Genomic DNA, 24,310 nt, shown 5'->3' on the forward strand with positions numbered 1-24,310 from the left:
AATCTCCTATGATCAGCCCAATATCTTCCATATTCGGTATAATTGATACCGAATATTCATATCTTCAACAGTGAATCTGTTGATAGGTCAAGTAGGAATGGATCCTTATCCTTATCTTCCATAATATAGGACTCCCCCTGAAGATAAGGTGTAGTGAAATATGGTTTGTCTTCTGCAAATATGACATCAACCGAGACAGAGTTTTCTCGTGGGTGGATGAAAGCATTTGTAACTGAAGATTTTGAGGAAGAAATAATCTTCTATTTTCTCATTAAATTAATCGGTAACATGTACACACTTATATACAAGATTTACATAACCAATAAAGGTAACAAATCCCTACAAATAAGGAAAGGATAGTCTTTTCCTAAACCTAAGGAATCCGGATTCTCTAATCCCATGATTTCCTCCTATACGTAATTCTAGATAACTTTGAGGGAAATTCCACTCACCCTCAAGTTGGGTTGTACATATTGTACATGCCTAACTTGTTGCATAGTTCCTCAAAGTTAGGTCCTGGGAGCGCCTTTGTCAGGATGTCTGCAAGTTGTTCCCGGGTAGGAGTGTAGATCAGTTGCACTTCTGAGTTCTCAATCTTCTCTGCTATAAAATGTCGATCTATCTCCACATGTTTCGTTCTATCATGATGAACCGGGTCCTTTGCGATACTAATAGTAGCCCGATTATCGCACTTAAGTGTCACTAACTTCTCAAACTCCAACCCCAACTCAGTCATAACTATCCTGATCCATATTCCTTCACAAATTGTTACTGCTAAGGCTCTTAGTTCAGCCTTTGCACTGCTTCTGGAAACTACTGTCTGTTTCTTACTTCTCCATGTTACAAGATTCCCCCAGACTAAAGAGCAATACGCTGTGGTTGACCTCTTGTCTACCTGGCTTCCTGCCCAGTCTGCATCGGAGTATAGAGCTATATTTCTGCAATCGTTTTTCTTAAACAATAACCCTTTTCCAGGGGTCATCTTTAGATACCTGAGGATTCTGTACACGGTTTCCATGTGTTCCTCCATTGGATGGTTCATAAACTGACTTGCGACACTCACTGCAAAACCAATGTTAGGCCGAGTATGGGAGAGATAGATGAGCTTCCTTACTAGACGCTGATATCTTCCTTTGTCTACTGGAGTTCCTTCCTCTTCGTACCCTAACTTCTTTGTAGAGTCCATAGGAGTGCTTGCAGGTTTACATCCTAGCATGCCGGTTTCTTTAAGTAAATCTAGGGTGTATTTACGCTGAGAGACCACTATTCCCATTTTTTATCGAGCCACTTCCATGCCTAGGAAGTACCGTAGAGGACCAAGATCTTTTACTTCAAATTCTTTAGCTAAGAATCGTTTAATCTTCAGTAACTCTTCCTCGTGATCTCCGGTTAGGATGATGTCATCAACGTACACAATGAGAATAGCTATTCTTTCCTTGGGAGAGCGCTTTACAAAGAGTGTGTGATCAGTTTGACATTGAATAAACCCGTGTTCCTTTACGAACCTTGAGAATCTACCAAACCACGCTCGTGGGGATTGTTTAAGTCCATACAAAGACTTCAATAACCTGCATACCTTCTTGTTGTTGTTGCTTATTTGTAAACCCGAAGGAATCTCCATGTAAACTTCCTCTTCGAGATCTCCGTTAAGGAAGGCGTTCTTTATATCAAGCTGATGAAGTTGCCAGTCCAAGTTGGCTGCTAATGAGAGGAGTATTCGAATGGTGTTAAGCTTTGCAACAGGGGCAAAAGTCTCCTGGTAATCAACCCCATAGGATTGAGTGAAGCCCCTTGCTACTAACCGAGCCTTGAGCCTCTCAATGCTTCCATCTGCTTTGTGCTTCACGGTAAAGACCCATTTACAACTCACCTTTTTCTTTCCTGGCGGGAGTTCAGTAATAGTCCATGTTCCATTCCTTTTCAAGGCCATGATTTCCTCTTGGACTGCCTGTTTCCAACCTGGGTGACTCAGAGCCTCTTGAATGTTTGCTGGAATTTGAACATTATCCAGCCCTGAAGTAAAGGCTCGATAGGATGGAGAGAGACCTGCATATGATATAAAGTTCTTGATTGGATGTTAAGTACAGGTTCTAGTACCTTTTCTTACAACAATGGGTAGTCCCAAATCATCTATAATATGAGTCTCAAGTGATCCTTCATGTTTCGGCTCATTTCCACCTCCTGTGCTAGTTTCTGCAGTCATTGGATCCGGTTCAGATTCATGAACGGGTATGAGATGTACCAAGTTCTCCATCTCCCCCTGAGGGTGCTTTTTCCTCCTGGTGTATACTTGAAGTTCTTTAGTTGGTGGCAGAGGACAGAACTAACTCAGAGAAGGAATATTGGGAGGATTAGCCGAAGCTTCAGGTACAAGGACTGGACCGGATGGAGACGTTTCTGGCTGATTTGGTGGTATCTGGACTGGACTGGACATAGGGCTGATTTGGTGGTTTCTGGTGGTATTTTGTGGCTGTATATTTGGACTAATTTCCGGCTGATCTAGCAAAGAATCCCAACTCCAAAACTAAAGTTCTTTCCGAGTATTCTCCCCCTGAATTTCAATTTTGGAGAAATAAGGTGTGTTTTCAAAGAAAGTCACATCCATTGTGTCATAAACTCTTCCGGTGCTGGGAAAAAAACACTTATAACCTTTCTTATTTGTGGAATAACCGAGGAAGACACATTTTATGGACTTTGGATCAAGTTTACTCCTGTTTTGGGGGTAGACATGGACAAATGCAGAACACCCAAAGATTTTGAAGGGAAGATCGGAGGCAAGAACTCGAGCATGAGGGAAGATTTCAATGAGGGCTTGACGTGGTGTTCTAAATTTTAGAACACGAGCTGGCATCCTATTGATGAGATATGTAGAAGTAAGAATGGCTTCCCCCCCAAAATATTTTGGAACACTAGTAGAAAACATAAGGGATCGGGCTACTTCTAACAGGTGACGGTTTTTCCTCTCAGCCACACCATTTTGCTGGGGTGTGTTAACACATGAACTCATTTGGACAATCCCCTGTTGGGACAAGTAGTTAGCTAGAACTGAATAGAAGTATTCCCTAGCATTGTCAGACTTAAGAATTTGGATTTTAGTACTGAACTGTGTTTGGATCATGGAGTTGAATGCTTGGAATATTCTATCAACTTCTGATTTTTCTTTCATAAGGAAGACCCAAGTGAGTCGGGTATGATCATCCACAAAGGTCACAAACCATCGTGCTCCATTAATATTTTTTATTTGAGCGGGTCCCCAAATGTCACTGTGAATCAATGCAAATGGTTTTGATGGACAGTAGGGCACACTTGGATAAATAGAACGTGTGTTTTGCAAGTTGACAGATCTCACAGTTGAAAAATTTTGACTTTTTATTGATGAATAAATGAGGGAATAACCTTTCAAGATACATAAAGTTTGGATGACCTAATCGATAGTGCCATAACATGATTTCACTATCTTTATTGACACTGGAATTGAAAACAGACTTAGGACTGAAAAAACTAATTGACTGACTCGTAGGAAAGTTTTTGCTTCCAACTAAAGCTTCTCCAAGTTGAGGCGTTTTGAAGAGATAGAGTCCCGAGCACATCTCAGCACTGCCAATCCTCTTCCTCGAACCCAATTCCTGAAAAACACACATTTGGGAGAAATTTAGTAACACAATGATGATCACGAGTCAACTTACTGATGGACATTAAGTTGCAATCGAGTTTAGGGACATGGAGCACGGATTTGAGAATGATTTCCGGTGAGAGTCGAATGGATCCAATCCCTGCCACCTTTGATAAAGAACCATCGGCAATGCGCACGGTGAGATTGGTGTGACTCAGTTGATATTCATGAAAGAGAGACCCATCTCCCGTCATATGGTCAGATGCCCCTAAATCAATAATCCAATATCTTGAATGTTTAGCACACACAGAGAATGCTGACTGTGAATTACCTGCTTGTGCATGCATGCTAGCGGACGGTGTAGGAGAAACATGCTGCGAGAGTGTATTGCTTAGAATTTTTTGGAGTGCATCGAGTTGTTCCTTAGTGAAAGGACTTGACTCGGCTGTGACTGGCTTTTCCTCGACTGTGGTGGCTGAATGTGCACGGCTGTCTCTGTCAAATCCTGGTTTTGATGGCTTCCAGTCAGCAGGTTTGCCATGTATCTTCCAACACATATCCTTGGTGTGGCCAGGTTTAGCACAGTGATCGAACCATGCTCTTCCCTTCCTTTGTTGTCGAGAGTCATGCTGATTTTGAGGACGTAGGCCACGGGCAGCAAGGGCAAATCCAGTAGATCCTTCCAACGTTGGAGATGAATGTTGACCACCCATCATGACCTTTTTCCTGCTTTCCTCACGGCGAACTTCAGAGAAGGCTTCTCGAAGGCTCAGAAGAGGCTTAGTTCCCATCACTCTGCCTCTAACTTCATCCAGGTTTTTGTTTAACCCCAGTAAAAACTTAAATGTCCTCTTCTGCTCCACTATTTTTCCGGTACAGAATATTGTCTTCAGGACACTTCCATCCATGGCTTTCAAACATGTCTAGCTGCTGCCAGTGATGGGTGAGTATGTTGAAGTATTGTGTTACGATAAGATCTCCCTGCCGTAGATCGTGAAGGATGGACTCAATTGTGAATAGTTCCGATGTATTTTCAGAACTAGAGTAAGTCTCTCATATTGCTTCCCAAATTTCTTATGCAGTTTCGTAGAGAAGAAAATTCTCACCAATATCAACATTCATTGAATTGATGAGTCAAGACATAATTTGATGATTTTCTGCCTTCCACTTTTTGTAACCTGGATCATCCTTCTTCGGAATTGGAATCTCCCCTGTTAGATAATCCTCTTTGCCTCTGCCACAGATGAACATCCGGACTGATTGAGACCATTGGAGGAAGTTTTGCCCATTAAGTTTGTGGCTAGTGATCAGGGGTGAGATTTTCAGAATTTCCGGAATTTCCAGAATGTCCAGAATTTGGAGCAGATGTTTGATCGGAATGAGAAGAAACTTCAGGGGGAAAGCTAGTTGTTTCGGATGCCATAGCTGTGCTTGGCTATGAGGGATGGCTGAGAATGCAGGCTAGGGTTTTTTCCGGATTGGAATGGAGGCTAGGGTTTTTTCTCAGAGAACCGGCTCTGATACCATGAAGATTTTGAGGAAGAAATAATCTTCTCTTTTCTCATTAAATTAATCGGTAACATGTACACACTTATATACAAGATTTACATAACCAATAAAGGTAACAAATCCCTACAAATAAGGAAAGGATAATCTTTTCCTAAACCTAAGGAATCCAGATTCTCTAATCCCATGATTTCCTCCTATACGTAATTCTAGATAACTTTGAGGGAAATTCCACAATAACCTTTTTGTGTGAAGGAGTATCCTACAAAGACACATTTGACTGTCCTAGGATCTAACTTGCCCCGATTGTTGCTATGGATATGGACAAAGGAAGTGCACCCAAAGATCCTAGGAGTAAGGTTGTTTGTTGCACTAATGTCGGGATGGAACTTAGAGAGAACTTCCATTGGACTTTTCGACCTTAAAACCCTTGAAGGAAGTCAGTTTATAATATAGGCAGCAGTAAGAATCGCCTTCCACCCAAAGATCCTAGGTGTAAGGTTGTTTGTTGCACTAATGAAGGAAGTCGGTTTATAATATAGGCAGCAGTAAGAATCGCCTTCCACTCAAAGATCCTAGGTGTAAGGTTGTTTGTTGCACTAATGTTGGGATGGAACTTAGAGAGAACTTCCATTGGACTTTTCGACCCTAAAACCCTTGAAGGAAGTCGGTTTATAATATAGGCAGCAGTAAGAACTGCCTCCCCCCAATAGTGTGTTTCGGTACATTTTGATGAAATAAGAGTGCTCGGGTAGTGTTTAGGAGATGACCATTTTTTCGTTCAGCAACCCCATTTTGTTGTGGGGTTTTGATGCAAGATGACTCATGAATAATTCCCTCTTTTTGGAAAAAATGAGATAAAACGTGATTAAAGTAGTCCTTACCTTTTTATTTTTGTACCAAACTGGTTTTGAATCATCGTATGAAAGTTAGGAAAGATGTTAACATCAGATTTGTTTTTTAGCAAGAAAAACCAGGTGACTCTAGTACAATCATCGATAAAGGATACAAACCATTGTGAACCAGAAATATTTGGAAGAGTAGAGGGTCCCCATAGATCACTCTGGATTAAATGGAATGGAAAAGAACATCTTTTATTGCTAATAGGAAAAGACACACGAGTGTGTTTTGCATACTCACAAATGTCACAATGAAATGTCCCAATATCTAATCACTTAAACAAAGAAGGAAACATGATTTTTAAGGTTGTAAAGGAGGGGTGACCAAGGCGGAAGTGGTGCAACCAGATGACATCCTTTTTTGTAGAAGAAAGAAACGGGGAGGGTGAATTTCTCTTGATCATACGTGGAAGGTTTGACATCTCAAGGTGATAAAGTCCATCCTTTTCTTCAGCACGTCCAATCTTCTTCCCTGAATCCTGATCCTGAAATTCACAATAAGAGGGATAGAACATAACATGGCAGTGTAAGTCTTTTGTAAGCTGTTGAATAGACACAAGGTTGGTGGAAAGTTTAGGGACATGTAGAAGGTTTTTAAGGATAAGACTAGGTGTGATATGAATATCTCCTATTCCGGCTACTGTGGTTGTGGTTCCATTGGCAACAGTAATCTTTTTATTACTTGGGCATGGGGTGTAAGTGTTAAACTGATTTGAGGTATGTGTTATATGATCTGTGGCTCCCGAGTCTAAAATCCATGCATTCACAAATATTATATCAAAAACATTCAGTCCACAAGAAAATGGAGACTTACCTGAGAGAGCTAACGAGCAGTTGTTGGAGGACGGTTTCTCAAGGTTCCTAGCAGGTTTCTCAATTTTTCTATTTCCTCACTGTTAAACCCGCCATGTTCTTGTGCTGGATCATGATTCTGACTTGTGAGGCCTTATAAGCTTGGCATTGTTGTCGTTGCTGCTGTCCTCCTTTATTTCCCCACTCACGGCTAGTTGTCCACAGCTTGCCATGTAATTTCCAGCAGCGTTCTCTTGTGTGTCTCGGATTTTTACAGTAGGTACACATGTCATCTCGATTTGCTCCCTTTGACACCTTTGCCTTTCCATGCTTAGCTTTTGGTGGTTGCTCCAAAGTAAGACCTTGTTGCTTGTTACCAGAAGTTGCGAGTGCAGATCCATCAGCCGTTTCTGGTTCAAGCATCACTCCTCTTTGACTCTCTTCAGCTCGTATCAATGATATTGTCTCATTAAGAGACGATACTTCCATCTTACCTAGGATTTGAATCCTCATCTGGTTGAATTCAGGGTTTAGACCTGCAAGAAAATCATAAACTCGTTCTCTTTCTATGAAGGTTTTTATTGCCCTTGTACAGCTACTGCACTTTAAGTCAATTACTCGATAATAATCCAACTCTTGCCACTGATTTTGCAGAAAGTTAGCATACTCGGTCACAGTTTTATTTCCCTGTTTTGTGGCTGTTGTCTTGGTCTTAATTTCGTTTATTAATGCTGCATCATGGACTTTAGAATAGGTTTGATTCAGTGCATCCCAGATTGCCTTTGCGGTTGGTAGAAACATGCATATGTCGCTGATTTTGGGTGTCATAGAATTCCACAACCAAGACATGATCATGGAATCCTCTTCGTCCCATGCTTCAAACCAGTTTCACTCTCTTTCGGTCTAGTTCCTAATATGATGACTCAATTTTCCTTTGCCTTTTAGAAAAGTCAGAACTAATTGGGACCACTTTAGGTAGTTTCTGCCGTTAAGTCTATAAGCAGGTCTGGATATTCTGTAATTCTTCCGTGGAGCGCTGACTTTGTTCTTCCTCACGCTGCTAGGCTGATTGAACCACTGGAGTTGAAGAGGTTATTTTTGACATCTCTTTATATGGATATGAAGTCATGGAGAAAGAGAGAAAACCCTAGCGAAGGAACACAAAAGGGAAAAAAAATTGGATAGATAATCGATTTAAAAAAAAAAACTGCAATGAAGGCAAGTCAGTGAAAATTCAGCTATGATTGCCGCAGAAGGAAAAAGTTTATAATCCCAGGGAAAAACAAGCCCTATGGCTCTGATACCATGTGGAAAAGAATAAATGATTATATTTTGTGCGCAGGGTTTAGGAGAGAAACCGGAAAACACTACACTTTCTTATTAATCAGAAAACGTATTTTACAGTCCTATATATACAACTTTCTAGTCTAACTAAATCTCACTATTCTAGGAAAAGAAAAGAAATCAAATCAGGAGGATCTCGTGGGAGATCTCAACTAATTTAAAATATGAAGTCAAACCAAATAATATCTAAACAGCCCTAATCCCCTAGAATCTGGGATATCCTGATTTTCTACACTCCCCCTCAAGCTGGACTGAAAACATTAAACATTCCTAGCTTGTCAACTAATTTCTCGAACATGGGTCTTCCAAGTCCCTTGGTCTGCAAATCAGCTACTTGGTCTGCAGTGGGAACATAAGTCATGCAAATGATTCCTCCCTCAATCTTCTCTTTGATGAAGTGCCGGTCTACTTCGACATGTTTAGTTCGGTCATGCTGAACTGGGTTGTGAGAGATGTTGATAGCAGCTTTGTTATCACAGTAAATTTTTAAAGGTTTACTATACACGATTTTTAGTTCCTCCAGTAACATTTTCAGCCACAAAAGTTCGCAAATTCCATGTGCTACTGCTCTAAACTCTGCTTCTGCACTACTTCTAGCCACCACTGTTTGCTTCTTGCTTCTCCAAGTTACTAAGTTACCCCACACAAAGGTGCAATACCCTGAGGTTGATCTCCGATCACTAATAGAACCTGCCCAGTCAGCATCTGTGAAAGCTTCTATACTCCTTGCTTCATTTTTCTTGAAAAATAAACCTCTTCCAGGAGTCCTTTTGAGATATTTCAGAATCTGATGCACTGCTTCCATATGCTCCTCGTATGGTGCTTGCATGAACTGATTCACAACACTAACGGCATATGCTATATCTGGCCTCGTATGAGAGAGATAGATAAGTCTTCCAACTAACTGCTGATATCTTCCTTTATCCACTGGGCTACTGGTCGCTTGTCCTCCTAGCTTGATGTTAGGATCCATTGGTGTGTCAACCGGTTTACATCCTAACATTCCCGTTTCCTTTAGAAGATCCAAGGTGTATTTTCTTTGGGAAACAGAAATCCCACTTCGGTTTCTTGCAATTTCCATCCCAAGGAAATACCTCATAGCTCCTAAGTCTTTGATCTCGAATTCAATTGCAAGTTTCTTCTTTAAGTTTTCCATCTCCATGTCATCATCTCCTGTCAGTATGATATCATCAACATAAACAATAAGGATTGTAATCTTACCATCCTTATGTTTGTGGAATAAGGTGTGATCCGTTTGATCCTGTTTGTATCCCAGTTGTTTGATAGCATTTGAGAATCTGTCGAACCACGTCCTCAGAGACTGCTTGAGTCCGTAGAGAGATTTCTTTTGCTTGCAAACCTCTCTGTCTTTAGTTTCATCAAATCCAGGTGGTAAATCCATACAGACTTCTTCCTCCAGATCTCCATTAAGGAATGCATTTTTAACATCAAGTTGCTGAAGTTTCCAATCCAAGTTTGCCACTATGGATAATAGTACCCGGATTGTGTTCAATTTGGCAACAGGAGCAAATGTTTCTTGGTAATCGACGCCATAGGTTTGAGTAAAGCCTTTTGCCACTAACCTGGCTTTGTAGCGTTCAACGGATCCATCCAAGTTGTATTTAATGGTGAACACCCATTTACATCCTACCGATTTCTTTCCTCTGGGTCTCTCTATCACCTCCCATGTATCATTTCTTTCTAGGGCCTTCATTTCCTCCATTACTGCCTTTCTCCATTCTGGAATCTTCAAAGCCTCATGCACGGTTTTTGGAACCTCCATGGCTGAAAGATTAGCTACAAAATGTCAAAATTTTGATGAAAAGCGATCATAGGAGACAAAATTAGATATTGGATGTTGGGTACATGGTCTGACACCTTTTCTCATTGCTATGGGAACATCAAGATCTTTTGTTTCTGAGCTAGGATTTAAGGACTGTGTACCTGAAGACAGGTCGGAGTCTTGACCCTGCTGAAGAATCACAGGATTTTCCACTCTTTTTGAATTTTTTTTTGTGTGAATATACCAGCAATTCCTTTTGATCCTGCTCTTGTAATTCTCCCCCTGTCGTTGGGTTTGTATCAATGTTTGAGGGCACCATTGGCTCGGGCTCGGAAAGACTTTGATATGGAAGTGGGTTTGAGAGTGAATTTGGCAACGGAATTTGGTCTTGGGTGAAGGTTAGGTTCGGACTCTCTTGAGGTAATGTTTGGGGTAATGGCAGATTTGCAGAGGGATTTGTTGGATAATCTTGTGCTAATATTTCCCAAAAATTATCTTCACTAGATGATTGCTCCCCCTGAAGAGAATTTTTGGTATAATAAGGTTGATTTTCGAAAAAGGTGACATCCATAGACACGAAGTATCTCCTCTTTTCTGGACTATAACACTTATACCCTTTTTGTGTTGTTGAGTAACCTATGGACGAATGAGGTGCAACCAAAAATTTTAAAAGGTAGGGATGTGGAAATTCTAATTTGAGGATAGGATTCATGAAAGGTATTCAAAGGGGTTTGAAATTGTAGAACCCTGGTAGGCATACGATTGATCAAATAACAAGCAATGAGAAATGCATCCCCCCAAAAAAGCTTAGGAACATTTGTAGTGAACATGAGTGACCTTGCTACCTCAAGTAAGTGTCTATTTTTTCTTTCAGCTATCCCATTTTGTTGAGGTGTGAAAACACTAGAACTTTGGTGTATTATCCCATTTTGTAAGAAATAATCTCCTAGGATCGTGTCAAAATATTCCCTTCCATTATCAGAACGAAAAATTTGGATTTTGCTATTGTATTGGTTTTGAACCATGGAATGGAAATTTTTGAAGGTTTGTGCAGCTTCAGATTTTTCTTTTAGGAGGTATACCCAACAAATTCGTGTGTGGTCATCAATAAATGTAATGAACCATTTTTTTCCTATCACACTCTTAACCCTTGATGCACCCCAAATGTCACTATGAATTAATGAAAAAGGTTTAGACGCTTGATATGAATGTGGATTAAAGGAAGAACGTTGGTGTTTCACAAGTTGACAGATTTCACATTGAAAGGCATCTTTATTGCAAACCAAAGTAGGAAACAAATGTTTTAAATAAGAAAAACTAGGGTGGCCTAGCCTATGGTGCCACAACATTATTTTTTGTTTTCTAGACAAGATGAGGAATTACAACTAGCATGTTGAGCAGGTATATGCACGGAAACATCCTTCTCCAAGTAGTACAAGCCCCCGTGTTCCTTAGCACTGCCAATCTTCCTCCCCGAAATCAGGTCCTGAAATATGCATACAGATTGTGAGAAATTCGCATCACAATTAATATCCTTTGTCAATTTGCTAATAGAAAGGGGATTGCAGGTTAATTTTGGGACATGGAGGACATCTTTTAGACATATGTGTGAGTCTATTTCAATGTTGCCAACTCCTGCAATTGTTGAGAGAGTTCCATCGGCAATCTTGACTTTAAGGTTTCTTGGACTAGGAGTGTAAGAGGAGAAAAGTTTTGCACAACCTGTCATATGATCTGTTGTGCTAGAATCAACAATCCATGGTTCTTGATCTCTGGAGACACTACTGAGAGCAGTTGAGAAGGTACCTTTTTGGGCTATTAGGGATTTGGTGTTAAAGGGTTGTGCAGGAGAAAGGAGCTTGTAGAGTTGTTCCATTTGTTCTTTAGTGAGTGACACATTCATGCGGTTGCCTTCCTCCTTTACACCTTCGGTCGTGGTTTGAAACCCCTTTGAGTCTCGGTTGTTTCCACGATTTTCCTTCCAATTTTCTGGTTTTTCATGTAATTTCCAGCAGTTGTCTCGGGTGTGGTGTGGTTTTTTGGCAATGATCACACCACAAATTGCCTCCTTTTCTAGAAACCCTAGTGTCTTTCCAAGTGTCCGAACCACGGGCAGCCAATGCAGAATTTTCTGCCGTGGGCGGCGGTTTGGAGTCTCCAAGCATCACTCTTTTCCGACCTTCCTCTCTCCTAACTTCAGAGAAAATCTCCCCGATAGTAGGTAATGGCCGAATCCCAAGAAGGCGTCCACGAACCTCATCCAAGTCTTTGTTTAATCCGGCCAAAAAATCATAAACTCGATCCTTGTCCGTCATCTTCCTGTAAGTCATACTATCTGCCACGCAGTGCCACTTACAATCATTGAGCATGTCCATCTCTTTCCAAAGTCTTGTCAATGAGTTGTAATATTGAGTTACATCCAAATCACCTTGTTTAAGATTTCTAGCCTTGTTCCTTAATTCAAACGTCTGGGCTGAATTCTCAAGATCAAAGAAGGCGAGATTCAAGGAATCCCAAAGTTCAGTCGCGGTGGAACAATACATATAGGTCTGGGCGATATCATCCTCCATTGAATTGATTAACCATGCCATAACAATTGAATTATGAGCATTCTAGGTTTGAAATGTCGGATCATCCTCGCTTGGCCTCTTGGTTGTGCCGTCGATGTATCCTAGCTTTCCTCGACCACAGATCACCCACTTAACTGAGCGAGACCACTGAAAATAGTTCTTGCCATTGAGTTTTCGTGAGGTAATTTGGAGGGATGAGTTTTCGGTAAATGTAGTGGGAGCAATTGTAGGGGTCAGCTGAGAAGTTCCGCTTGAAACCTCAGAGCTATCGCCCCTGCTTGCTCCAGTCATGGCCATTTTGACCATCGGAAAACACTACACTTTCTTATTAATCAGAAAACGTATTTTACAGCCCTATATATACAGCTTTCTAGTCTAACTAAATCTCACTATTCTAGGAAAAGAAAAGAAATCAAATCAGGAGGATCTCGTGGGAGATCTCAACTAATTTAAAATATGAAGTCAAACCAAATAATATCTAAACAGCCCTAATCCCCTGGAATCCGGGATATCCTGATTTTCTACATATTTTATTAATCGCATTTACAAGAGCCTCTAATGGGCTATATATACACGGATAATGGATAAGAGATAAGAGGAGATATAGACTTCTTAGAAGAGATATTCTAATATCCTAACTTACTGTCATCCGAATCCCTAAATTCTAGGGATTAAGTGTTTTATCCAATTCCTAAAGTGTTTATCCCATCTCTAGCACCTATTTTCCACAGTTTTATTCACTGTGCGTGCCCTGGAAAAGCGATTGTCTTGGAACCTAGAAGAAAGAACATTTAATTAACCTCTTTTAAGTCTTGAAAGACGGCTGACATATGAGGAGAAAAGAGCATACGTGCACTCTCGAAGAAAATGAAACAGGACCTCTTGTTTACTTTCTTTTTTTTCCCCTTTGTTTTTGAACGTTTATGGATCCTTAATCATGTCCACTTTTCATATTCACAGCTTCCCTAGAACAAATGTGTTGTGGTTGCTGTATTTGGTGGATATATTACTCCACAAGAAAGCATTTGTAAGTTGTATTTCTTTCCATTCCATTCAACTTTTTAGTTGTTCTACTTTACATATTGCCTTTTCATCGTGTGGATCTTTACACTAATGGATGGCTATGAATATGGTCATGTGGGTTTCTTTCCACGTTACTTCTGCTCTAATGTTTGCGCTATACTTTTTGGTTCCTTCACTTCTATGCCATGTTTAATACTCATTTTAGTGTTGGTACAAACAAGATTTTTAAGTGTTTACTATGAATATTTAAGAACATAAGAACATATCTTTTTTAGCCAAAATTGTTAAGATAGAAAATTTCGGATAATTGGCAATCCTGATGGGAAAACCTGATGACAGTCGCTAATTTTTAAATTTCATCAGTGCTTGGATTGCATAGCTATATATATAAGAGCAGTAATGGGCTAGGTTTTGACTCATGGAAATGACGTGGTAGGAACACACTTCAAAGAACGTGAGGGATTTGCGCTCATTGAAGAAGCGCCTAGACGAGTATCAGTCTGCCAGAGAAGCAATTCTTGATCCCTTCTTCAGTGACTTGTTGGCGTACCAAGTTGTAAGTTGTGAAGTATGAGTTATCATCTGGGGAGTTCATGTAAACATACTAAAGAAAAAAGATGGCCTCTACTTTGTGTGTGTACATATCAAGAACATGACACAGTTCTTTTCCCCTTTTAATTTTTGGGGCCTAAGTTAGCATTTTCAATGAAATCAGTGATATCGCACAACATGGCTTAAACAACGCAGTTTGAATCAGTGATATTGCTAATTATGTTAAATAATTTGCCTTTTTTTAAAGCAGGTTTTTGCCAGTTTACTGTACTTGAGAGTAGAAAGTATCATGAATTAGTGATACTACAGAAATCATCAAAATGGTACATATTAGACGAGGGAAATTTCACTTATAATCTGCTCAGAGCACTTTCCATATAACTTTTTTTTTTTTGGCTGAACTTTTTATCTTTGTATGACTTTTTTATCCTGACGTGTATAAAAGGTATGTGGGGTATTTGGGATTTCCTGTTCCCCAAATCTCTAATTCTGCACTTGCTAATATCATTTTTGAGATTCAGAGAATGGAAATTCTACACTTTATTTGCACTTATTTTGATTGAAGCTAACAACCATGTAAAACCATTCCAAACTTTTATGACTAAGAAAACAAAACAAAGCAAATCCATAAAGTAAATATCTCATATTGAATGTGCCCGTATCTCAAACTTTATTATCTTTTATTTCTGCCCCATCAGATTCATAAGAAGACACTTTAGAAATACTCATTTAAATCCATTTAACCTAATCGCCGTTATGACTGTATGACCAATTTCTCTCACTTGCTTGTTTGCTTTCTGCTCAGACCTTAGTCAGACAAAGTGCTTTTGATTCATTCTTTTTATTATTCCACATGGGTTGTCTCCACTCATATTATTATTGTTGCATATTCTATATAACTATGCAGAAAGAAACCGCCGCTAGTAATAGTATTGGCAGAAAAAGAGTCAGATAAGCAATAGAAACATCACTTCCTAAAAAGGGTTTGATTCAAATTTTTTACTTTTCTAAATTTGGAACTAATTTGGATATTTTTCCAGGGCTATGATTCACCAACTTATTTTCTTGAAGAGCAATGTCCAACACTTCTATTAATGAATGAGTTTCAGAATTGGATTGGTAAATTTTTAATTAATTAAAAATTTTGTAATTTAGCACATGACTCAAGTGGATCAATATCTACTGACCTGTTTTCATGTCTTGTTGTTTGTCTCTCTAATTAAATCACCTCATGATTTACATAAATATTTTTATTATTTAGTTCATATTCATATGGTCAGATAAATTATGATAAATAAGTAGTAGAGGGACAGTTAAAAAGATATCTTACAAGTTAATATCAGACTAGCTAAAAAAAATTAATGGTGATCAGGTGCTTAAACTAGACTATTTAAAACCTACATTATTCTTTGGTGATTTTAATTAGTAGATAAGATTTTATATGTCGTATAGTCGATCTGAGGAAGATCTCGTCTTATTAATTGAGAAAAAACAACAAATAAATCAGTGATGGAAACATTTAACATCTTCAGAATGATCAATTTCACATAAATTTTGTTAATGGGGTGGTAAAGTCCATATTAATAACTATGATAAGGTGGCATACATGATGTTATGCCAATTGTCATGGAACATTAATGAGATAGATGTTTCACACAAGGATTCCATATCATCCAAACATGATTGATCATGTCATGCTATTGTACAAAGCCTTATGCAAGAAGTAACAATCAAAAGTTGGAATCAAATTCCAAGGCCAAATCCCTTGGAAGACTTTTCTAAAAATAATAATAATAAAAGAATAACACACACACTTTAGCTAATATTATATAATTTATCACTACTTTTTCCTGATAAAAGTCAATCTTGACTCTTTTATTCACTTTGGCACCATCTGTAACATCCTGAAGAATTAATTGAGACTAATTAAGGTAATTGAGATTATTAGTGTGCCTAATCTGGATTATTAATTGAGTATTAATTAATAAATGTTTCTAACACGTGTGAGTTTAAATAGTTCCAAGGTAATTAAATTATTCTCAGCAATTTATTTAAACCCAAAAGTGTGTATGTGCGCATTTCTGGATTGCTCTTTTAAAATATTGTACACATGTCATTTTCTTTTCTTTTCTCTCTTTCCTTTTTCCTTCCCGTGCATCTCTCTCTCACTCTCTCTCCCACTCTCCCGTGCATCTCTCTCTCTCTCTCTCTCTCTCTCTCTCTCATTTTTGTCCCAAATCAAACGGATCTTAAACCAAGGAAAGATTTAAAGAAGTTTTCAATGTCAAGAGAAAGATTCGAGGTAAGATTACTGAAAGAACCTCTCTTGAATCTAAAGTTTTTAAATTTCAAAACTTAATTTTGGTTCAAACCGAATTTTGATGGTTTTTGAGTAAAACTAGAGTAGAAATTGGAGATCTTGGGTTCTTTGGACTTGTTTTAGGACCTAGAACCCAGATCTAGTGGTTTTTCTTTGAAATATCTCGATTTGGGACTGGATTTGTAGGTTTTTGGACTGATTTCCGCGAGCTTCTCTCACGCAGCTGATTCCACCAGTCGACATGTGCGGTCGACCGGATCACATGGTAACCGGTCGACCGGTGCGGTCGAACGGATTGCATTGGCCTGACCGGTCGACTTGTCCGGTCGACCGGAGTGCACACCACCAGTCGACCGATGGTAATGCACTGCTCTGTCACCGGTCGACCGGTTGACATGGGGTTTGACCCTGTTTGGCCTGAAATTACTGTTTTGACCCCTGTATGCGGGGAGAACCCAAATTAGCTTCATTTGGGAACTTGGGACAGATGGATTAGCATCTTTAATCCTTATTTTGAGATTGAAAACCCTTGGAATGATAATTTGAAACATGAAAATGGATTAGGGCACACTAATAGGAAATCTTAGTTGGAAATTGAGATTTGGATTGCTTTAGGAATGAGAATTAATCCTAAAGCGTTGTCTTGCATCAGTAATCGCTGAGGATTCAGACTGAAGGGGCTTGAGGAAGCGAAAGCCGGGAAAGGCAACGCTAGTCCCAGGTTTGATAGTGCGAGGTAGGATTTCTATCCCTTTTCCTTGTGAGCCTGTTTTCAAAAATAATTTTGGCCTTGAAAATGTTTTAAAGAAAGGGATTGGCTTGTGTAAGAAAAATGCTTTGAAAACCATGGCTTGTTTAGTCATGGAACCTCATGACTTGTCTTGTCATGGGGCCCGCGGCTTGAGTAGTTCGCGGGGTCATAAAAACGATTTCAAAAAAGTTAATGAATGATTTCTTAAGCAAAGAGATCTTGTGAACTGGTAATAGAGTCTATTGCTGTAAGCCTAGATAGGATGCGGAGAGTGCATCCTCGGGGGCAGAACCCGAAACTCAGTCCGGGTAGGCGAGGCACTTGGTTAGGTAAGTAATTTATACTAATTACTTGCTGAAGCCTGTGAAACGGTTATTTTCAGTTATATTTCTTTTGAGAAAAAGGATGTGAGGTTTCGACTGTTCTGTCAGGACTGAATGTCTAATTTGATTTACTTATTCATTCATTTATTTACTCGCTCATTTATTTATTCATTTATTTTAAGTCATTTCAAATTATATTCTACTGGGCCTTTCGCTCACGTTTTATTTTTCAAATGTATTAAACCCCTCCCAGGAGACTCTAGGAGCGGTGCGGGGTAGCAAAAGATTGCTACTGTTGAATTAAGAGAGGATTGAGTTCATCCTCTTGAATAAATGTGATCGTGGACATCCTCTTGGACAAATGTAAGGAATTTGAGAAATTCTGTAAACTTATGTAATATTTGGATTAACTAGACTGTGGTTGATGTCTGTTGTAATGATTATTTACATGCGCATTTATGTATGATACTGTATATCCTGTGGGGTGGAGCCCTGTGTGTCAGAGGCTCCAAAATTCTGTAATTTATTTATATTTTAATGCAGTTGAGTGGGGCTCGTCTGAGAATCTGCTTTATTAACCCCTAATCGAGCTCCACGTCACCCACCCCGTTTGGGGGGCGTGACAAGAGTGGTATCAGAGCCCTAGGTTAAGAAACCCCAGGATTGTACATACATGTGTGACATCTGTGATCCACTGAATAGTCTAGTTTTATTTCAGTTAAAGGAAATGGCGCCTCACCGTAGGCCCGCTAATCAACCGGCACAACAGAATCAGGGATTTCTGGATGCCCTGTATGCTGCCTTTCAAGGCATGGCCACTAGAGCTCAAAACGAGCGGCCGGTTGGGGATAGGAAGCAAGGGTACTTTCAGAAATTTAGGCGTGCGCCTATCCCCTCGTTTAATAGTGAAGGTGGACCCCAGGAGGCAGAGTTCTGGTTAGACTCCATAGTCAAGCATTTGAGTACTATGAGAGTTTCAGATGAATACTGGGTGGAATTTACGGTATACAAGATGGAGGGTTTAGCAAATACCTTGTGGAAACAGGTTAAGAGAAGAATAGATGTTACAGGACTAACCTGTGAGTAATTTGAGACATTGTTCAATGAGCAGTACTTCCCTCAGAGTTATAGGGAGGAAAAAGCGTTGGAATTCATGTCTCTACTGCAAGGTGACATGTTTGTAAGTGAGTATGAGGCCAAGTTTAATGACATGTCCCGGTTCGCGCCATCTTTGGTGGAATCTGAACACCTTAGATGTCTTAAGTTTGAGAATGGCCTCAAGAACTCTGTGAGGAGACCATTGGTGGCTTTGAGAATCCGGAATTTCTAAGATTTGGTGGTTGCTGCAACTAGGGTGGAGCAGGATAACATAGCTTATCACCAGAGTAAAGAACAAGCGGGAAGAGTTTCAATTTCTGGGGGACCATCTGTTTCTGGCGGGCCACAGCGGAGTGGTGGAAGGAACCGCAACCAGGGACAGCCTGGTGGGGGAGTGGTTAACGGTGGCAGTAGTTCGTCAGGAAGTGATAGAAGTGCTCCATACGGGCCCAGGTGTCACCATTGTGGGCAGGTGGGTCATATTAGGAGGAATTGTCCTAATCGACCACCGGCTAAACAAGCCTAAAGTGACGCTTCCTACAGTCCAGAAGGGCCACCACAGTATATGCCTCCGACCCAACGGCCTAATGCTGGTGACAGAGGAAAAGGGAAAGTACAGGGACAAGCTTATGCCCTGGCAGGAGGCAGTTCTGGAAGTCAAACCAGCAACGCGGTGGTTGAGGGTATGATTCTAATCTCTCATTCTTTTGCTCACGTGTTGTTTGACACAGGTGCCACACACTCATTTATATCAAGTTCTTTTGTTCGGATTTTGAAACTGAAATCTGAGAATTTAGAAGTCCCGATGATTTTGAACTCCCCACTGGGAAGTGTGGAGGTGTTTAGTGTGTGTAAATCGTGTGAAATCATGATTGGCCGTGAGCAATTGAGAGCAGATTTGATTATCCTTTCGATGAGCCTGTTTGACGTGGTACTCGGAATGGATTGGTTGTCAGAATACGGAGCAATTGTTGATTGTTACCGTAGGAGAGTGACTCTGATGACTAAGTCTGGAACAGTGATTTTTTATCAGGTGGATATGAACCCAGTCCTGGGGGAACGACTGTTGAAGTACAACGTTGGGGGACGGAGGAACTTGGCATGTTTTTCTTCTCTTCTTGCTCTAGAAGGTGAACCCGAGATAACTGGAGATAGTGCAGGAGTCCCTGTAGTGGATGAGTTTACAGATATATTTCCTGATGAGCTACCTGGTTTACCACCAGATCGGAAAATTGAATTCTGTATTGATTTGGTTCCGGGAACGGCACCTATTTTCATTCCTCCCTACCGGATGGCTCCGGCGGAAATGAAAGAGTTGAGAACGCAGCTTGAGGTGCTGGCAGAAAAGGGATATATCCGGAATAGTACTTCCCCTTGGGCTGCACCGGTGATATTTGTGAAGAAGCGCGACGGATTTCTTCGGTTGTGTATTGACTACCGTCAATTAAACAGGGTGACTGTGAAGAACAAATACCCACTCCTGAGAATCGATGAGTTATTCGATTAGTTGAGTGGATCACAGTTTTACTCCAAGATTGACTTGAGGTCTGGGTACCACTAATTGAAAATCAAGGAGGAAGACATTTCGAAGACTGCTTTCAGAACTCGATATGGGCACTTTGAATTTCTTGTAATGCCTTTTAGGTTGACGAATGCCCCGGCTGCATTCATGGATCTGATGAACCGTGTTTTTCGGCCGTACTTAGATCGGTTCGTGATCGTCTTCATTGACGACATACTGGTTTACTCGAAGACTTGGGAAGAACATGAGCAGCACATGAGAATTGTTCTTCAAACTCTTCGTGAACACCAGTTGTATGCGAAGAAGGAGAAATGTGACTTCTGGCTAACATAAGTGAAGTTCCTTGGACATGTAATTTATGTTGATCCTTCCAAGATTGAGACTGTGTTACAGTGGGAAAGACCGAAGAATGTAGCAGAAATTCGCAGTTTTCTCAGACTTGTAGGGTACTATCGGCGTTTTGTGAAAGACTTCTCGAGTATTGCTGCACCGATGACTCGGTTGACCAAGAAAGAAGTCAAATTCTAGTGGGACGCCAAATGTGAAAATGCTTTTCAGGAATTGAAGGTCAGACTGACAAGTGCACCAGTCTTGACTATTCCTGATAGTGAGGAACCATATGAGGTGTATTCTGACGCCTCGGGGAGTGGGCTTGGCTGTGTCTTAATGCAAGAAGGACGTGTGGTAGCGTATGCATCTCGCCAATTAAGACCATATGAACGGAATTACCCCACATATGATTTGGAGCTGGCAGCGATAATATTTGCTCTGAAGATATGGAGATGTTATCTCTATGGAGCAAAATTTCAGGTCTTTTCTGACCATAAAAGTCTGAAGTACTTGTTTACTCAAAAAGACTTTAATCTCAGGCAAAGGAGATGGGTGGAGTATATGGAAGATTACGACTTCACTCTGCAATATCATCCTGGAAAAGCTAATGTGGTGGCTGATGCCCTTAGTAGGAAGACGGCGGGGACTCTGGCGTTATCAGCTTTGGAGGATTGGAAAAGGACTGAAGTGGTGAGTGAGTATGATCTTTAGTTCTGCGAAGATCATAACCAGGTTATGGTGTATAACCTGATCTCTACACCGGATATTGTGTAACAGGTTAAGCAGAATCAATGGCAGGATCCACACCTCCAAGGAATTTGGATTCGGATCCAGAATGGAGAACAATTCAAGGATTGGAGAATCCGAGAGGATGGAGCCTTGTATTTCCGCATCCGCCTTGATGTTCCTAAGGCGGGTGAGGTAAAGAAGACGATTCTGCAATAAGCACACAAATCGAGGTATGCTATTCATCCGGGAAGTACAAAGATGTACCAGGACCTGAAAAGACAGTATTGGTGGAGAGGTATGAAAAAGGACGTTCGTGAGTATGTCTCAGAATGTGTGACTTGCCTCCGGATTAAAGCTGAGCATCGGAAGCCAGCGGGAGAGTTACAACCTCTTCCTGTCCTTGGATGGAAATGGGAGCACATCACTATGGATTTTCTGATGGGGCTACCGAGAACCGAGCTGAAGCACAACACCATCTGGGTGGTGGTGGATAAGTTGACGAAGTCCGCGCACTTCATACCTTTCGTGCGACGTATTCTCCGAAGATTCTGTCAGAATTGTACCTGGAGCACAACATGAGGCTACACGGAGTGCCATTGTCTATCACGTCTGATCGTGATACCCGCTTCAATGCAAGGTATTGGATGAGTTTCCAGGAAGCCATGGGAACAGATTTGAATTTTAGCACTACATTTCATCCTCAGACGGATGGGCAATCTGAAAGAGTTATTCCAATTCTAGAGGATATGCTTCGTGCTTGTATTCTGGAATTTGGTGGGAACTGGAAAAAATACCTGCACCTAGCCGAGTTTGCTTATAACAACAGCTATCAGGCCAGTATTGGAATGGCACCGTTTGAAGCTCTATATGGTCGTCCTTGTAGGTCACCTGTGTGTTGGTTGGAACCAGAGGATCGACTGAGCACTGGACCGGAAGTCATTCAAGAGAATAATGAGAAGATAGATGTGATTCGGGAACGACTGTTGACAGCTCAAAGTCGTCAGAAAAGTTATGTTGACAGAAGGCGTATGCCTTTAGAATTCTAGGAATGCGACTTTGTTTTGCTGAAGGTTTCCCCATGCAAGGGAGTTGTTCGGTTTGGTGTGAAAGGGAAACTTGCACCAAGGTATGTAGGACCATTCCCGATCGTGCAACGAATCGGAGTGGTGGCTTATAAGTTGGCTTTACCGCCTGAATTATCTCACGTGCATGACGTGTTTCATGTCTCCATGCTTCGGAAATGTCAACCTGAGCCGGAAGCAGTAATGCAGTGGTTTGACGTTCTGATACAGTATGACGCGTCGTACGAGTAGGCACCAGTTCAGATTCTTGACCGGAAGATAAAGAGTCTGCGTCATCGTGAGATTCCTCTAGTAAAAATATTATGGCAGCACCATGGAGTTGAGGAAGCGACATGGGAGCTTGAAACGACGATGCAGGAGCAGTATCCGCATATGTTCACACTTTGAGGTAGGCTTTAATTTTGGGAACGAAATTGCCTAAGGGGGGTGGAGCTGTAACACCCTGAAGAATTAATTGAGACTAATTAAGGTAATTGAGATTATTAGTGTGCCTAATCTGGATTATTAATTGAGTCTTAATTAATAAATGTTTCTGACACGTGTGAGTTTAAATAGTTCCAAGGTAATTAAATTATTCTCAGCAATTTATTTAAACCCAGAAGTGTGTATGGGCATATTTTTAGACTGCTCTTTTAAAATATTGTACACATGTCCTTTTCTTTTCTTTTTCCTTTTCTTTTCTTTTCTCTTTTTCCTTTTTCCTTCCCGTACATCTCTCTCTCACTCTCTCTCCCACTCTCCCGTGCATCTCTCTCTCTCTCTCTCTTTCTCTCTCTCTCTCTCTCTCATTTTTGTCCCAAATCAAACGGATCTTGAACCAAGGAAAGATTTAAAGAAGTTTTCAACATCAAGAGAAGGATTCGAGGTAAGATTACTAAAAGAACATCTCTTGAATCTTAAGTTTTTGAATTTCAAAACTTATTTTTGGTTCAAACTGGATTTTGATGGTTTTTTAGTAAAACGAGTAGAAATTGGAGATCTTGGGTTCTTTGGACTTGTTTGAGGACCTAGAACCCAGATCTAGTGGTTTTCCTTTGAAATATCTCGATTTGGGGACTGGATTTGCAGGTTTTTGGACTGATTTCCGTGAGCTTCTCTCGCGCAGCTGATTCCACCGGTCGACCTGTGCGGTCGACCGAATCACATGGTAACCGATCGACCGGTGCGGTCGACCGGATTGCATTGGCCTAACCGGTCGACCTGTCAGGTCGACTGGAGTGCACACCACCGGTCGACCGGTGGTAATGCACTGCTCTGTCACCGGTCGACCGGTTGACACGGGGTTTGACCCTGTTTGGCCTGAAATTGCTGTTTTGACCCCTGTTTACGGGGAGAACCCAAATTAGCTTCATTTGGGGACTTGGGACATATGGATTAGCATCTTTAATCCTTATTTTGAGATTGAAAACCCTTCGAATGATAATTTGAAACATGAAAATGGATTAGGGCACACTAATAGGAAATCTTGGTTGGAAATTGAGATTTGGATTGCTTTAGGAATGAGAATTAATCCTAAAGCGTTGTCTTGCATTAGTAATCGCTGAGGATTCAGACTGAAGGGGCTTGAGGAAGCAGAAGTCGGGAAAGGCAACGCTAGTCCCAGGTTTGATAGTGCGAGGTAGGATTTCTATCCCTTTGCCTTATGAGCCTGTTTTCAAAAGGATTTTGGCATTGAAAATGTTTTAAAGAAAGGGATTGGCTTGTGAAAGAAAAAAGCTTTGAAAACCATGGCTTGTTTAGTCATGGAACCTCATGGCTTGCCCAGTCATGGGGCCCGCGGCTTGAGTAGTTCGTGGGGTCATAAACACGATTTCAGAAAAGTTAATGAATGATTTCTTAAGCAAAGAGATCTTGTGAATTGGTAATAGAGTCTATTGCTGTAAGCCTAGATATGATGCGGAGAGGGCATCCTCGGGGCAAAACCCGAAACTCGGTCCGGGTAGGCGAGGCACTTGGTTAGGTAAGTAATTTGTACTAATTACTTGCTGAAGCCTGTAATATGGAGATTTTACATTTATTTCCTTTGAGAAAAGGGATGTGAGGTTCCGGCTGTCTGTTGGAACTGAATGTCTA

General features: G+C 40.7%; 1 protein-coding gene across 1 annotated transcript in view; it reads left to right on the top strand.

Moving 5' to 3' along the window:
* The window catches only part of LOC21405452 (serine/threonine-protein kinase haspin homolog), a 31,764-nt gene extending 17,436 nt beyond the window's left edge, over window positions 1–14,328 (top strand). Inside the window, exons 14-15 of the mRNA XM_024164637.1 lie at window positions 13,468–13,534; window positions 13,967–14,328. Of these exons, the coding sequence (XP_024020405.1) occupies window positions 13,468–13,534; window positions 13,967–14,104 (205 nt within the window). The 3' untranslated portion in view covers window positions 14,105–14,328. The remainder of the gene's footprint in view (window positions 1–13,467; window positions 13,535–13,966) is intronic.
* Window positions 14,329–24,310: the final 9,982 nt, after the last annotated feature.

This window comes from Morus notabilis, unplaced genomic scaffold, assembly GCF_000414095.1.
Source record: "Morus notabilis unplaced genomic scaffold, ASM41409v2 Scaffold283, whole genome shotgun sequence".
In the NCBI taxonomy this organism is placed as follows: Eukaryota; Viridiplantae; Streptophyta; class Magnoliopsida; order Rosales; family Moraceae; genus Morus; species Morus notabilis.